Below are 13,917 nucleotides of genomic sequence, written 5' to 3'. Positions count from 1 at the left end.
TATTTCATATTTTAGTTAAAGTTATGTAATTCAGACACATACATGTACTCTGAGGTAAGATCTACCTTACAGTGCAGACATTTCCCTGAGATTTACACATGAAGGGGATTCTCCCACCACGCCAATTCCACAGAGCCAGGTTAAATTTGAGGTCTATTAAAGTCAAGGAGAGAGCAGAGGCTCAGCAGTGCAGGGCTATTACCTCTTACTGGTCTTGTGGCAATTAAGTTAAAAAAAACCCTGCAAGTAAGTGTATTAATTTTCAGAGCTGCACATGATGATTATACAGAGAAGGAGCAGGAAAACACAGGACTCAAAAGACAGTACAGTGAGCTTCTACAAATGGGGAAGGCTTCGCCATAGCAGTGAGAACACAGACTGCTCACTCTGAACTTGTACTCCTGGACATTTTACAGAGAAGAATGAATTGAATGGTAGTTTGATGTGATCTGTGTTTTTCCTAAAATCCTATCCTTTATCTCCTTAACACAAGCCAAAAAATATCTGGAACTTCATGTAGTTTTTATAATGCTTCATGCCAAAGTACAGATAGTATTTCTGGATTATTTTTCTCTTCCTTGACACTCTATAAATAGTACTAAGAAAATTAAAGTTATGAGAATGTCTGTGCTTAGGTTTACACTTTTGTTACAAGAAAAGAATTTTTTCATAACAGAGCATATTTTTATGTTACTATCTGTCTTTTACCTTGAGTTTTAAAAAAAACAGTTTAACCTTGCAATATTTTTATGCAATATCAGACTTTTACAAGTGGTGAAGGTTAAATATAGAAGCAACAAGTAATTTGCTTGAGAGAGCAAATGAGATCAACAATGGAACAGATTCAAAGCTACATTTACAGCTTAACAGCTTACAGCTTAAATGTAGCTTACCCTGTCCATTGGCTGGAGGCACATGCATGAGAATCAGTTACTAAGAATCTTTATGCATAACAATATAAATGAATATCTTTATTATATCTTGGCCACTTTACTACTTGCATCATGAAACCCTCAGCTTGTATTGAGGCTAGTTGTGCTAACTATTTGGCAAACACATAAGGAGCTAGGGTTTCCCCTACAAGAAGATTAAGCTTTTAGATCATGCACACTCCTCTCTTGAATGTTGCATTTTTTGATGTAGTGAAATGATACAGAAAGTTTACTGGTTTTAATAAAATGTTAGCACTAAGGAGAGGTCTTTAAATACAGGAAATTGACTGAGCTAAAGAAAAAAACCACTACTGTGTGATAGTAAGTTTCACTCAGTAAGAGCTTAGTGTGCCTACCAAAGTTTACAGAAGTTGCTCCAGAAAAGCAGTCATCTCTGTATGAGTCATGGCAACAAATGCAATAAAACCCCAACCACACAAAAGTTTGGTAAACAGACAACATTGTCACCAGTAAAAAAGCAAAGGAAGTAGACTCCACATTTGACCTGAGTTTCTACTGAATTTACAAGCCCAACAGAAGTGATCAAAACTAATGATTCTGCAGGAGCCCATCAGTTTCAGATTAGAGAATATAGTATATATATATTAGATAGTGGAGCATAGTCTACAGAAACATTATCACACTAAATAGTCCTACCATACCAAGAGGGAAGAGTGGAAAGAAACAGACACAAGCAGCTGAAAACAGAAAGAACTTCGGTAACAGGATGATGTGGGGCACTTCCACATGAAAAATATTACCAAAGCTAATGATGCATGTGTCTGTTGCAGCTTGGGTCCTGAGTCCTCAGGCCTAAGGAAAAGCCGCAATAAAGGAAACAGAGAGGCATTTTTGTACAGAACTGTGCCAGATATTTGTACCTTTTTAGCTCTCTTTCTTACATGCCCAGTGTATTTTACAGAACCTGTGCTATTCATTCGTGCTCCAGTTCAAGGTATGTGAGCGAGCACACAGCAAATCCTTACTTTTAAGAAAAGAAAAATGACCAGCTCCAAGAACAGGGATGCTTTCCATTTTTATGATCAGTCAGTGACAAAGTGAACACTGATACGAATTAACAATCCAAACTAAAAAGTTTACAAGAGGATATAACAAGACCCTCAGTATTGAAGTCCCATTTTCATGAAGTTTTATGATGTACTTGGGCCAGTAATTTTAACTAAAAAATGGAGAAAGTTTTAGCATTTGCTGAAAATGCACTTTGGTGAAGTTGATTTTTCTGTAAAACACCTTGCTGCACAAAGGCAACTTTCATACAGATTTGTCTGGTACTTGGTTACAACAAACTGGTTAAAACCTATTAAAGTAAATGCACCAAAATGAGAGAAAAAAAAACCTACAAAAATTTCCTCAGGAAAGCACCAGGCTTTTGCACAGCAAAGGTGTAAAAACTTTAAAATAACAGCAGTCAATGCTGTTTATAAACCACTGCTGATCACATGTAAGGTAAGTTGCTCTTGGTTTACCAGAAGCAGTAAAAGTTGGTAATGCAGAATAAGCGCTTGAATAAACTTTTCAACACACCACATAGACAAAAACATTACTAGCAAATGTGATTTTTGATTCTGTGAGAAGAAAAACAGCAGAAATTAGAAATATACTCCAAAATGTATTTCCATAGTATATAAGAGAGGCAACTATGATGAATGGGAACCTACAGACTCTGAAATAGGCAACTGAACTTCTGTCAGTATAGGAACTGTATTGTTCTGAGGGTGATTATGAGAACATAATTTTACATTAAGAAGCTAAGTGGTCACCTTATATTTTTTTAAAAACCCACCCTCATTAAAAGCTAAAACTAGAAGAACCCAAACCAGGTAAAATCACACAGTTCAGGAAACATGAAATATCTCTAATGTGCTATTCATAGTCTGTGTTTTAAAAGCTGGAGGACATACATTTACACACACAAAATAAAGCTATCACTGCTTTGTGGTCTGCAGAGTATTTTCAGTAATTTTTCCTTATCTTTGGAAACACACATTACTCTTAATACAGCAGCATCCTGAAATTTTATAACATTTTGGATTTCTTTGAAATGAAAAGTCCATTTTATTGTTTTTTAATTAAATCTATTTGCCTGAAAGGTCCTTAAAGGCTCTACAAACTACCTTGCATTTTATTATTGCTGACAGTTATCTAAACCACGCTTGAATGCCCTCTTTATCCTTTAGTGAGCAATTGAAAGATCATATGCTAAAAAGACTTGTGCTTTCTCTTCTTCTAGCCCTATAATTAAGGCATTTTAATACATTTCTTCATAGTCATTAAGAGAGCACAATGTTAAAAATTAATGAAATGAGACAATTTTGAGTTTAACAACCATAAATACACACAACATAAATTTGTCTCAATTGTAGATATGAAAAAAAAGCCTTATTGAAATCACATGATGAGATTACTGAATTGTCAAGATTTTGCCTTTGCTGTCTAAGGGTATTTAAATGATGTATGGTAGCCTGACAATACTCCAGTGTTGTTACATACCATACAAGAGAGGTAAACATTTCTGTCAAACATTCAAATTCCATTGGGTTTTTGTTTACCTTATATAGATGTCTATAAAAAGAAGTGGTATTGCTGGATGATGCTGAAATGGGGGAGGAAAAAGGAAAGAGGAAGCAAGACAAAGGCATAGGAAGGGAAAAATGATCATAAGTCAATTGCAAAAAACCTGACATATAATGAAAAATAATAACACCCACTTATAGCAGTATGTTAATGCTTATAATAGAATAAATAGGATTGTCTTAATTTGGATTTTTTCCCAAGAAAAAGAGACCACCATATTAAAGCATCACATATTTTTGCAACACAGTTATAAGTGGGTTTCTTTTGTTACATGGTGAAAGAAATTCAGTGCTTCTAAGTAAATCATCATCACTTCTACATACACCAACTAAATACAGGGTGCAACTCTACTATAGATACATTAGTACTGAGTATTTCCAAAAGAAATTACAAATGAGAAAATTATACAGCTTATATTTTAAAACTAAGTTAAGTTTTTCAAGGCTTAAGTTCTTTATGCTTTCGCATCTTAATTTAAAAAAGGCACAGTGTAACACAGAGCAAGAAGGTAAGGGAGGTTTTATTCTCTTAAGAAAGACAAAATAAAAAAAAAGGGAAGTTGCTCTCCAGAAGATTTTCTAGGGTTGTCAGACTGTTATATTATAAACAACCTTATTAGTCCTTTATAATTACAATAGGTACCTCTGGACAAGATCGAGCAGACATGACAAATGCTTCTGACTTCTTTTTAAATCGAAACTGGAAGGTCATCGCTGAACAAACAGAATGCTGTACAACTGGGGCCATAAATTGTGAAAGCTAACAAAAAGGTAAGTTTTTTGATATTAAAAATTGAAATTATTCTATTCAGAATTTTCTGTGCAAGATCTGGAAATAGGAGAATGAAATATTTCGAAAAGAGTAAGAGTAAGTAGGTTAAGAAAAATAAATCTTTGGAAACTTTATTATCAAAAATTTTTTTGGCAGTTGAGCCTGTTTTTTCCTATTAATACAATGTCTTTAGAGTAGTTGCTGTATTTTACAAATATTGTCTTATAGATAACACCTTAATGAGTATTTATCCATGTTTGCATTTACTTTTTTTACAGCACTATGATGAAATTGTAAACAGTTAAAATAAAACCAATCAGTCTCAAATCTATGGGACTTGCTTGCTGCTATCCTCACATCAAGTCAGTAAAAGGAAAGCATACTACTGTGCATTTTTCTTAACATTTTTATTTTGTTTTAGGATCATTTAACAGTACTGGTAGTTTTGGATTCAATTTAATTTGCATGGAGATAAACAGTAACTTAAGTGACTGGAACTGGAAACCAGTTGATGGATTCACTTTTAAATCTCATATTTCAGTTTGGAGAGGAAATGTAAGGATTGAATTAGAAAGCTGTAAACTCTTGATGAGAATTAGTGGTATAGAACAGAAGAAAACGAAACCTTCAGTTATTTTCCTTACAGTTAGGCTGAATGAAATCGTAAATCAACAAAAGATTTGGACAGCATTCAAATCAACAGCTTTACCTAATAAAAGTTCTAACAGAGCACTGAGCATACCATTTGAAACAAATATGAAATAAATATGAAATATGAATGACTTTAAAAAGAACCAGATGAGAAGCAAAACAGTAAAATCACCAAAATTCAAGCAAAGGAAATTTGAACTGAAATGTATGATGGGCAATTAAGCACCTATTTTGACAATTCTAAGTGGTCAAGTTTTTAAAGTATGACACAGAAACCTTAACCTATCTATATATGAGTGATAAATGAGGCATTTTGTGTCATTACATTCCCATAAATCACCTTCTTTAACTGCTGATAGCTTTTATCAGCTCTAACCTTTTCAAGCTTCTATCAGAGTGCTAACATTTTCAACTTTGACACATATGCAGTTTACAAATTCTGCAGCTGATTAACTCTGGACAGAAGCTCATTGCCATCATCGTCTTCAAGTTTGGTTACAGCTTCAGTGTCTCAAAAACTCACAGGCATCCTTCGTATGCCAGAAAATACCACTTCACTTTGTTGGGCTGGGTTGAAAAGGACCCAAGATATTTCTTCTTTTGAAGCAAGTAAATGAGAATATACTTTCAAAAGTATTCAAAAGTCCTTCTACAAAAAGACTGAATTATGTGTAATTTTAATTAATTTAAAATCAATAGCACTTTCCAAAAAAAAAAAAAAAGTACTAAGTTCCATTTTACATGATTTCATAAAATAAACAAGCTTGGAATAAAAAAAAAATTGACTACACAAGAAATGTTGCTGTAAAAGTTTCTGAGGTAAACAACACAAAAAAGTTGAAAAATTCCAATTATTGCAGTGTACTGTATATATGACATTACAGAATATTGCAATTATAAACTGACATGGGCCCTTAAATTATTTTGTGGGATCCCTCACTAAATTCCTCTTGCAATTTTATAATCTTTAAAATTCAATTTTGTGAATTTTAAAGATTATAAATAGCAATACCTTGAAACTATACATTTCAAAGATTGAATATCAGCATTTCAGCACTTACAACATGAAATGAATTCAACCATGATATACTCAGAATACAATAAATGAATGAGCAGAAGAAAAGGAGGAAAAAATGTTTTATCCTGTGTAAGTAAACCTAGACATTTCAAGGAAGACTAGCTTTCTGTAGGAACTAAAATTCAATTACCTATTTGCCTGACACATTCATATTTTGCTACAAATAGATGATAAAACAGTTTATAAAATCATATCTAGGTGTTTGTCTTACAAAACATTTTAACTTGCTGTACTATTCCAACAATAAGAAGACAGCCACACAGCAGCTCTTTTTGCCTTAATAGCATCAAGACATAGTAAGAATGGTACCAAAGCTTTAATCTAAACACTTGTATTTGTGCTATTTTTTAAATTTAAAAACATGCAGAATATAATGGCAGATGTATTTCATCTATTGAAACAGCAGTGACTCATCCACTGAAATGAATCTCCAAGATATAACTTATCTAGACACTGAAACAAAGCCCAGGTTTAAAGAGATCTTGTCTTTAATAATATTAGTGAGACTGAAATTTTCATGTTAGTTGTGTGTGTACCGGAAGCCTGGTACTTCAGATGGTATTAGTTTTGATAAGAGCTAACTAGACATCAGATCTAAACAATGAAACATGAAGAGACAGGTTTGGAACATGTAAATAGGAATGTCTGCAGAGATTCTCATGCAGCTGATTGTCTCTTGTTGATAAACAACATATCTTAAAAAAACAGTGGATGAAGGAAAAATTTTGCAGCATCACAACTAATTTAGCCTTGCAGTGTCAATATTTAAGGCTTATCCATCAAAAAAATTAAAGTTCTTTATTTCACTAATAATGTCACACAGCAGAGAAGCCTGCAGTTACACTTTGACAATTCAGATGTAAATCTTGGATGTCTGTAAGTATTCATGACAAAGGCATATTTATCATTTAAATAAAAGGACATGATTTCCTGATGTTCATATCAAAGACTAGTGATGGATGAGAGCATGCTAATCAAATGAAAAGAAGGAACACAGATGCTTAATATTTAGATTAGGAGAGGGAAATGAAGACCTCTTTCCTAAATAAAGACCTAAACATTCATAAAGTATACAAATACATACATATTTGTAGCTGTATATAACACACTGTGCATGCTTAGGAACTTGATATATTCTCTAGCAGAAATGCTACAAATGCTTACTAGAATAACTGCCAATTTACTTAAGGGCAGAAGAAGCCACAGAACACTGATGTTGATAAACTCCAGTTAATTGTTTATGAATTCATACATTCAGAAGTAATAAAACAGAATAAGGTACTCTTTTTTTTGTAACTTGTTTTCTAATGCCTTAGTTCTAGGTTTAAAATATACTTCTGTAATATCTTCCTTATGCAACTTAAAACTGCATAAAATCAATCTAAATATTACTGATGACAAAAATGTAGACTACTCAAATGGGATGCAATCTGGCAAGATAAATGTGGAACTTCAGAGCCAAACTTTATTGGAAACTTTTACATTTTTGGTACTCAAATCACCTTACTTCGGTGTCTTGCTTTATGTGCACTCAAATTTTATCCAACTATTTATTAGTTTAGGAAGAACTAATAAGCATCAAAAATTTGACTTACTGAGCATGAGAGTCACAACCACTGCCAGTGAGACAGCCCAAGGTTTGTTCAATTTGCAGATCCATATGCAGTAGCAAGGTCCCATGAGGTTCAATGATACTTTCACAAAGTGTTGTCAAATGATGATAACATGCAAGTCCTTAAAATACATCTTTCTCATACTCCTTTAAACAGGTAGTAACTACAAAGAAAATCCCTCTGATACTTTTCCATTAAAATTCTGAAATCAGTGAATAACTTCTTGATATCCTCAAGAAAGTCACTCTAGTTCTGAACAGAGAAAGAAAAGCCTCTTTGCCAACTGGAGAACTATTCATCAAACATACTTGTTTATACCTTGCATTAGTTATGAAACAAGAAAAGTACTAAAAAACTGAAAATAATTTACGAAATGAATCCCCATCATACAGTTTCCAAGAATTTACAAGAAGGAACATTTTACAATCTCTACAAAAGTATATAATTGAACATAAACTGGTGGTACTGAGGCAGGAAAACTATTCTTAATGCAACAATGTATTTCTTATTGTTAAAATAATTTTTACCAGACCAGAAATGCATTTAAGTTAAGAATTATATAATGTAGCATTTTAAAAAATACACGAACACCAACAAGCATTTTGCTCTGCCACTCTGAAGCTTTAGTAAGACACAGCTGATGATGTGCTTAATGCAACTTATGCAAATATCCTCAGTGCCTCCATTAACAAAAGATTAGTGTTCTAGGGAAGCAGATTCTTGTGCTCTGGAAACAGGAATCCATGTAGTACAATCACTGAGAATAAACAAAATGTAGTAAGTTTCAATATATACATTTCAGTCTCATCTTTAATCAAAAGGAACTCTCTCAGAGCTCTCACAGACGCTGAATGGAAACCTGGTACACTAGAGTGTATTTCTTTCTCCTTAAGCCAAGATTTAGGCACAAGGAATTTGTGCAACTGAGTGGAAGTGTGATTCTTGTCCATTAACTGCCCAGGGACTATGAATCCACTCATTTTGTACTTCAAATTACTTAGATTGTGTATTAACCTCACCAGTCTCATACTTGTAAATGCTTTATTTACTGAGTCCTATCTGTAATCAGCTATTGACATTATTTATTTTTTCCTTATATTAGTACATACAGTTTTGTATTCTAGTAATTTATCATTTAATATATTAAAGGCTGCTTAAGACAAACAAAATTCCTCCACCTCTTGGACTTTTTTTGAAAAATTTACTGGATGCTCAATATATATAATATTCAATAGCATGTGAGAATAATTTTTATGCAACTCTGATAGTTAGAAAGATAGATAACTCAATTATTAGATCATCTATCAAAATATTCAGATGTGTAAGAGGCTACTAAAAAGATTGATGACTGAGAAAGTCCACTGATTCTCTAGCCATCATATCCACACATTTGGCTAGACAACATTTTTCGCTGCCTTCACAAGCAAGCTTCATTACCCATCACTCCACTGAAAAGAGTTTATTATGAGGCTGCCATCTTGGCAAGACTATTATTTAGATGATAAATGTTGGGGGAAAAAGTGTGTCTAGATTTTTTTTTAACATGAGCTTTTTGACAGATAAAACAAACAGCATCTACATTTCTAATTAACTTAAATTTGGCATATACAAATATAGGTCAGTAAAGCTATGATATGCTACTAGATTATCTTCTGTCTGAATCTTGCCCTTAATTTGCAAAATGTAAATTAACTAATTAGAAGAAAAGCAGCATTATTTGTGACAAAATGCTGCTTCTACTTTTTTTGCTTTGTGACATTTACAATCAACTATAGTCCTTCATTCTAACTTCTAGTAGATGGATAATTACGCTCAAACTAATTTATCAGGCTTTTAGCATTGTAACCCAAAAAAACCTTGAGATTTCTAAAGGCTAAGAAGCACAACAACTGCAACATGTAGCTAAATGACATACTTGCCAGTTTTACTTCACTCACAATATTATGCTCTTAGCATATCTTGCATTTATACAGGTATGAATATTTGCACCTTCAATGTTCAAGTACCTGACTCAAAGGAAAGTCCCTATTAGTATTCTTAAAATTTCCTTGAAATCTCTGCATCCCTTCTGCGTGTGATGCACAGTAACAATAATACTCTTATGCCTTGTTCTAAGTACTAAGTACTTAGAACAAGAGTTCTAAGTACTAAGAGTAAAATTTCACTTTAGATGCCTGTTACCCTCTTCAATTGTCATTTGAAATGAATCAGACTAGCACCTCCAGAGTTAGAAAAAGGAAGAGGGAGCTGATGACTCTTGAGTTTCAGCCCAGCAACTTGACCTTGTTAAATAAAAAATATATGATATCATAGCTCACAGCAAGGCATTCTTTTTGCTTTGGATTGGTTTTAACTAGTAGTAGGTAGATAAAGAACCAACACTAAAAGATACATTGAAAATGTCAGATGTAAATGTCAATTAAAAATTACAAGGAATTCTGAAAGGTAAGGTCTGTGGGGGGTTGACATTCTTTGACATAGTGGAGTGTGTGCAACCAGGCCTTTGGCAAGAATAGCAGGATCTATGCTGTCAGCTCTCATCGTACATAAACTTAGATGCTTGTCTAATCTGAATGAGAAATACCAGGAGAACTGGAGCTGAAGCCTAGCAGAAATATAGAAGGAAGCTGAAAATGCTCCATCTAGACTACACAAATTTCCTGTGACAACAAAATATTTAAAACAGTACAGAAAAATATAAGGGAAAATAATGTAAACAAAGACATAAATTGCTTAATTTACTATTTTTAAAGTTCAGGATGTAACAATCTAGTAGTGAAAGAGGCTTACATAAGAGCATTAAATTATAATGAAAATCCCAGTTTTATGCCTGTATGAAATACAATACCTAAGGAGAACAATGCATGAAAATATATACTTAATATCAATCACTCAAACACAAATGATAATATTAATAAAATATGGTCTGTTCCTTCTTTGCTTTGACAAAAATTAGTTTTGATACAAAATAAAACAATCTACAATACTCAGCAAAACAATTAACTTATGCTATGCATAAGCCATGGTCTCAGTTAAAATGTCTTCATGGTCTGTTTTCCAATCACAGAGTTGAAGAGAGCATAACAGGTTTAAACATTACTTATAACATTACTTTTGAGCTGGAGTAAAAAAATAAATTTTGCATAAGATACATGTTGATTTTTATACTGCTCATGTGTCATTAAATAAAGACAAAGTAATTAATATGAAATGCTATTGGAGATAGGCTGAATGTATTCAGGACTTTGCAAAGTGCAGAGATATGCTCCTGTACGTGTTTGTGTGCGTGCAATACATATATTACACTTGTATCTGTTATTCTTGCAGAAGAACACAGAATTTTATCATCTTCACAAAGTATACTACTGCATTTTCTACTAGAAAAGTAGTGGAAAATAGCATTTTTCACTGCTCTTGGTTCTCTTCTTGTCTATAAACACACGTATCTTACTCAGTGCTGCTAAGGTTAGCAAGCTGGCATAGTAATTCACTTAAAAAAAGTTAATTAGTTTTGAAGAAACTTACTATATAAAGTCCTAAGCAGTAAAAATCACCCTCAACTCTGTCTTCTATCTACATCCTATTTTGTTTAAGATTAATTTAGTAATTCAAGTGGAGCCAGAAGGGAGAGAAAAAGGAGCACAGCGAAACACAGCATGTGCGAAAATCTACAGCATTAGATAGCTAAACAAACCCAAAGTCCCTCAGTGTAGCAGTAAGGTCAAAACCTTTCAGCATTGTACCAGTGTGTCAAAATATGTCAACAAACCATCAAACTTCAAGAAGAATGACCTTTCATTCTTTATATTTGGGATGCTTTGGATACTGGGTATGCCTGAACAGTTTTCCTAGCCACTTGACAACTGTAACTCCCAAGATTTCTTCCAAGTCAAGTTGCTACAATGGCTTCCAACTCACCAAAACAATTTTTTAAACCATCTGCAACTGAAGAATACTAAACTTGTTAATGGAACAGACATGCACAAACCCACAGCAAATCTCCCTCTTCCCCTACAATCAGACATCACTTCTTACCTCAACAGTCTTCACAGTAACCTGGTAAACCAATTTAAAGAGGTAAACAGCAAAAAATGCTTGTAATTCTGATCTCCTGATTCAGACTTTGCTCACAAAGAATTCATCATTACTGTCAACTGTAAATTAATTTGAATGCAAAACTTTTCTCACAAAAACCTAGGAACACATTATCTGACTTTGTGTTGTGAAATACAATCTTTTGCATCATTTCTGTTTGTACTTATCTGAATTAAATACCCTTTTATTAATCGACAGGGCTCTATGATAATTTAATAATTTTGCTATGACTTATAGCTATGAACTGAAGTCCCAGGATTAAGAATAATGCACCTTTTAACAACACAATGAATCATGAATTTAGGCTTCCAAAAAGTGTGATTATTATTTTAAAATTACTTACGAGAAACTTGCTTTTATTTATTCTTTCAAAAAAGCAGAAGTAGAGGACTAAACATTTAGAAGAAAAACAAATGCTGGAAGGATTCTAGTAGAGAGATGACTTACCATTTTTATTCAAAGAGAAGATGAAATGCTTCTTTTTCACTATGTGAAATTGCCTTTAGTTTTATAACAGTGTCAAATATGACATTTTCCTATGCTTTTCCTCACCTATAGTAAAGTTTCTTTAGCTAATAATGACGTCAAGCTATCTCCTGGGACTCTCTAGAAATTACATTCCAGACTGTACATATGCCTTAGCCATGCTTGAACAAGATAGAAAATTTAAATTGCTGTATATGAGTTTATATCTTACAGCAAGTCACTGACAGTGCACCCACTAATTACTGTTTGAACCATGTGTTGATGATCTGTATATCCTTAGAAAACAGTAGTCATGCCTGTCAGCTCTGACTAACAGACTTTTGCAGCTAGGACTCCAATTTTTAATTTAATTTTAAAAAAAGTTATAAAATCAGACACTGGAGAAAAGAAAAAGAAACAGCAACATTCATCTAAACCCTAAAATAATTTACAACATGTTCACAGACCCCATTTTAAAATGCAATCTGTGTAACTTGCTGTTCATACTCTCCAAATTACCTTTGGTCACACTAACAATTCAATAGCTTTTATTCTCATAGTTAAAACAAATACAGCAATGTAGACCAGTGAAAAATGAAAAGTGTGGTATCTACTACTTGTGCACAAAGCAATTATATTTTATACATGGAGTTTCTTTGTTTACCCAGTAGCAGTGTAAGCTACAGTCTGCTCAGTGGATGCCACCGCTCTGAAGGAATAAACATACTGAGGGAAGTATATTAATCACTTTATACTAAGTTTGACCAGTATATAAAATAGCTTTTTTTCCCAAAACATAACTCTGCAAAATCAATCTGGGAACATGCAAGACCAAACTTGCCTTTACATGTTTCTTTATTATTGAAAAATCTCAATATCTAAACAACACCTTAAATTATAACTGTGCGAATCCACTGACAAGGTACACTTTGTACATTTTTAATGTGAAGCTTAATTTGAAGATGAGGTTGCAGTGCACCACTGCAATTGAAAATTGCTTAACAATACCATTGATGTATGAGCCATAAAAAACCTTGCTAAGCTGTCCCTGCAGAACTCAGAGTAATAAAAAGGTGTTCTTCTGCACTGAGGTGAACAGACATGGTTGACTGCATCTAGGGAGCTGTTCTGTTAAATGAGAAAGTGCCATTTCTTTCCTGTCAGTACAGACCAATTTAAGACACTCACAGATTTAGTTAGCACAAAGTACAAGATTTAATGAAATACACACATAACAGCAAACAAGCCCCAGCTATGTTCAAAGTTTTCAGTCAGATTCTGAATAAAATTCATCTTACATCTGTAATGTGAGAAAAGAACACAGAAACTTTTCCAGGTTGACTCACAATTTTTAGATAAGCAATAAAAAAGCTGAAGAGAAAAGGTCTAAATCCTCTCACTTTCATTCCTTTCAAAGTATCTAGATTTGTGTTTCTCTCCACATCTAACAGGTGATACAGATTTTCTCTTGAATTTCATTTCTGCTTTAAGTTCAGCCAATGGATCAGGTTTAAAAAATCCTAAACTGTTACTTGAGTGTCACATCAACTCTATTGTGAACTCTTGCTTGTTCTCCAAATAATTTCTCTTTCAAGAGGAAGTGAGACACAAAGGTGTAGTGAATTGACTGAGAATCTGGTTGTCTCTTGAAAGACCTCTGCATAGACTGATAAAATAATACAAAACTGGTTCACAGTTACAACTGTGTTCTTTCATA

At 33.3% G+C, this 13,917-nt stretch overlaps 1 protein-coding gene across 2 annotated transcripts in view; it reads right to left on the bottom strand.

The window, feature by feature from the left end:
* Positions 1–13,917, bottom strand: part of CDIN1 (CDAN1 interacting nuclease 1) — a 126,630-nt gene that overhangs the window by 48,531 nt on the left and 64,182 nt on the right. Inside the window, exon 11 of one of the 2 annotated variants that reach the window (XM_074542769.1) lies at positions 4,031–8,397. The exons of the other annotated variant lie outside the window; for it this stretch is intronic. Within the exon in view, the coding sequence (XP_074398870.1) occupies positions 8,337–8,397 (61 nt within the window). The 3' untranslated portion in view covers positions 4,031–8,336. Of the gene's footprint in view, positions 1–4,030; positions 8,398–13,917 lie in introns of those variants that run through there. 2 annotated transcript variants of the gene reach the window in all.

Source organism: Zonotrichia albicollis, chromosome 6 (genome assembly GCF_047830755.1).
Source record: "Zonotrichia albicollis isolate bZonAlb1 chromosome 6, bZonAlb1.hap1, whole genome shotgun sequence".
In the NCBI taxonomy this organism is placed as follows: domain Eukaryota; kingdom Metazoa; phylum Chordata; class Aves; order Passeriformes; family Passerellidae; genus Zonotrichia; species Zonotrichia albicollis.
Note: the sequence above shows the minus strand (reverse complement) of the source record. Positions and strands in the feature narration are given on the sequence as shown.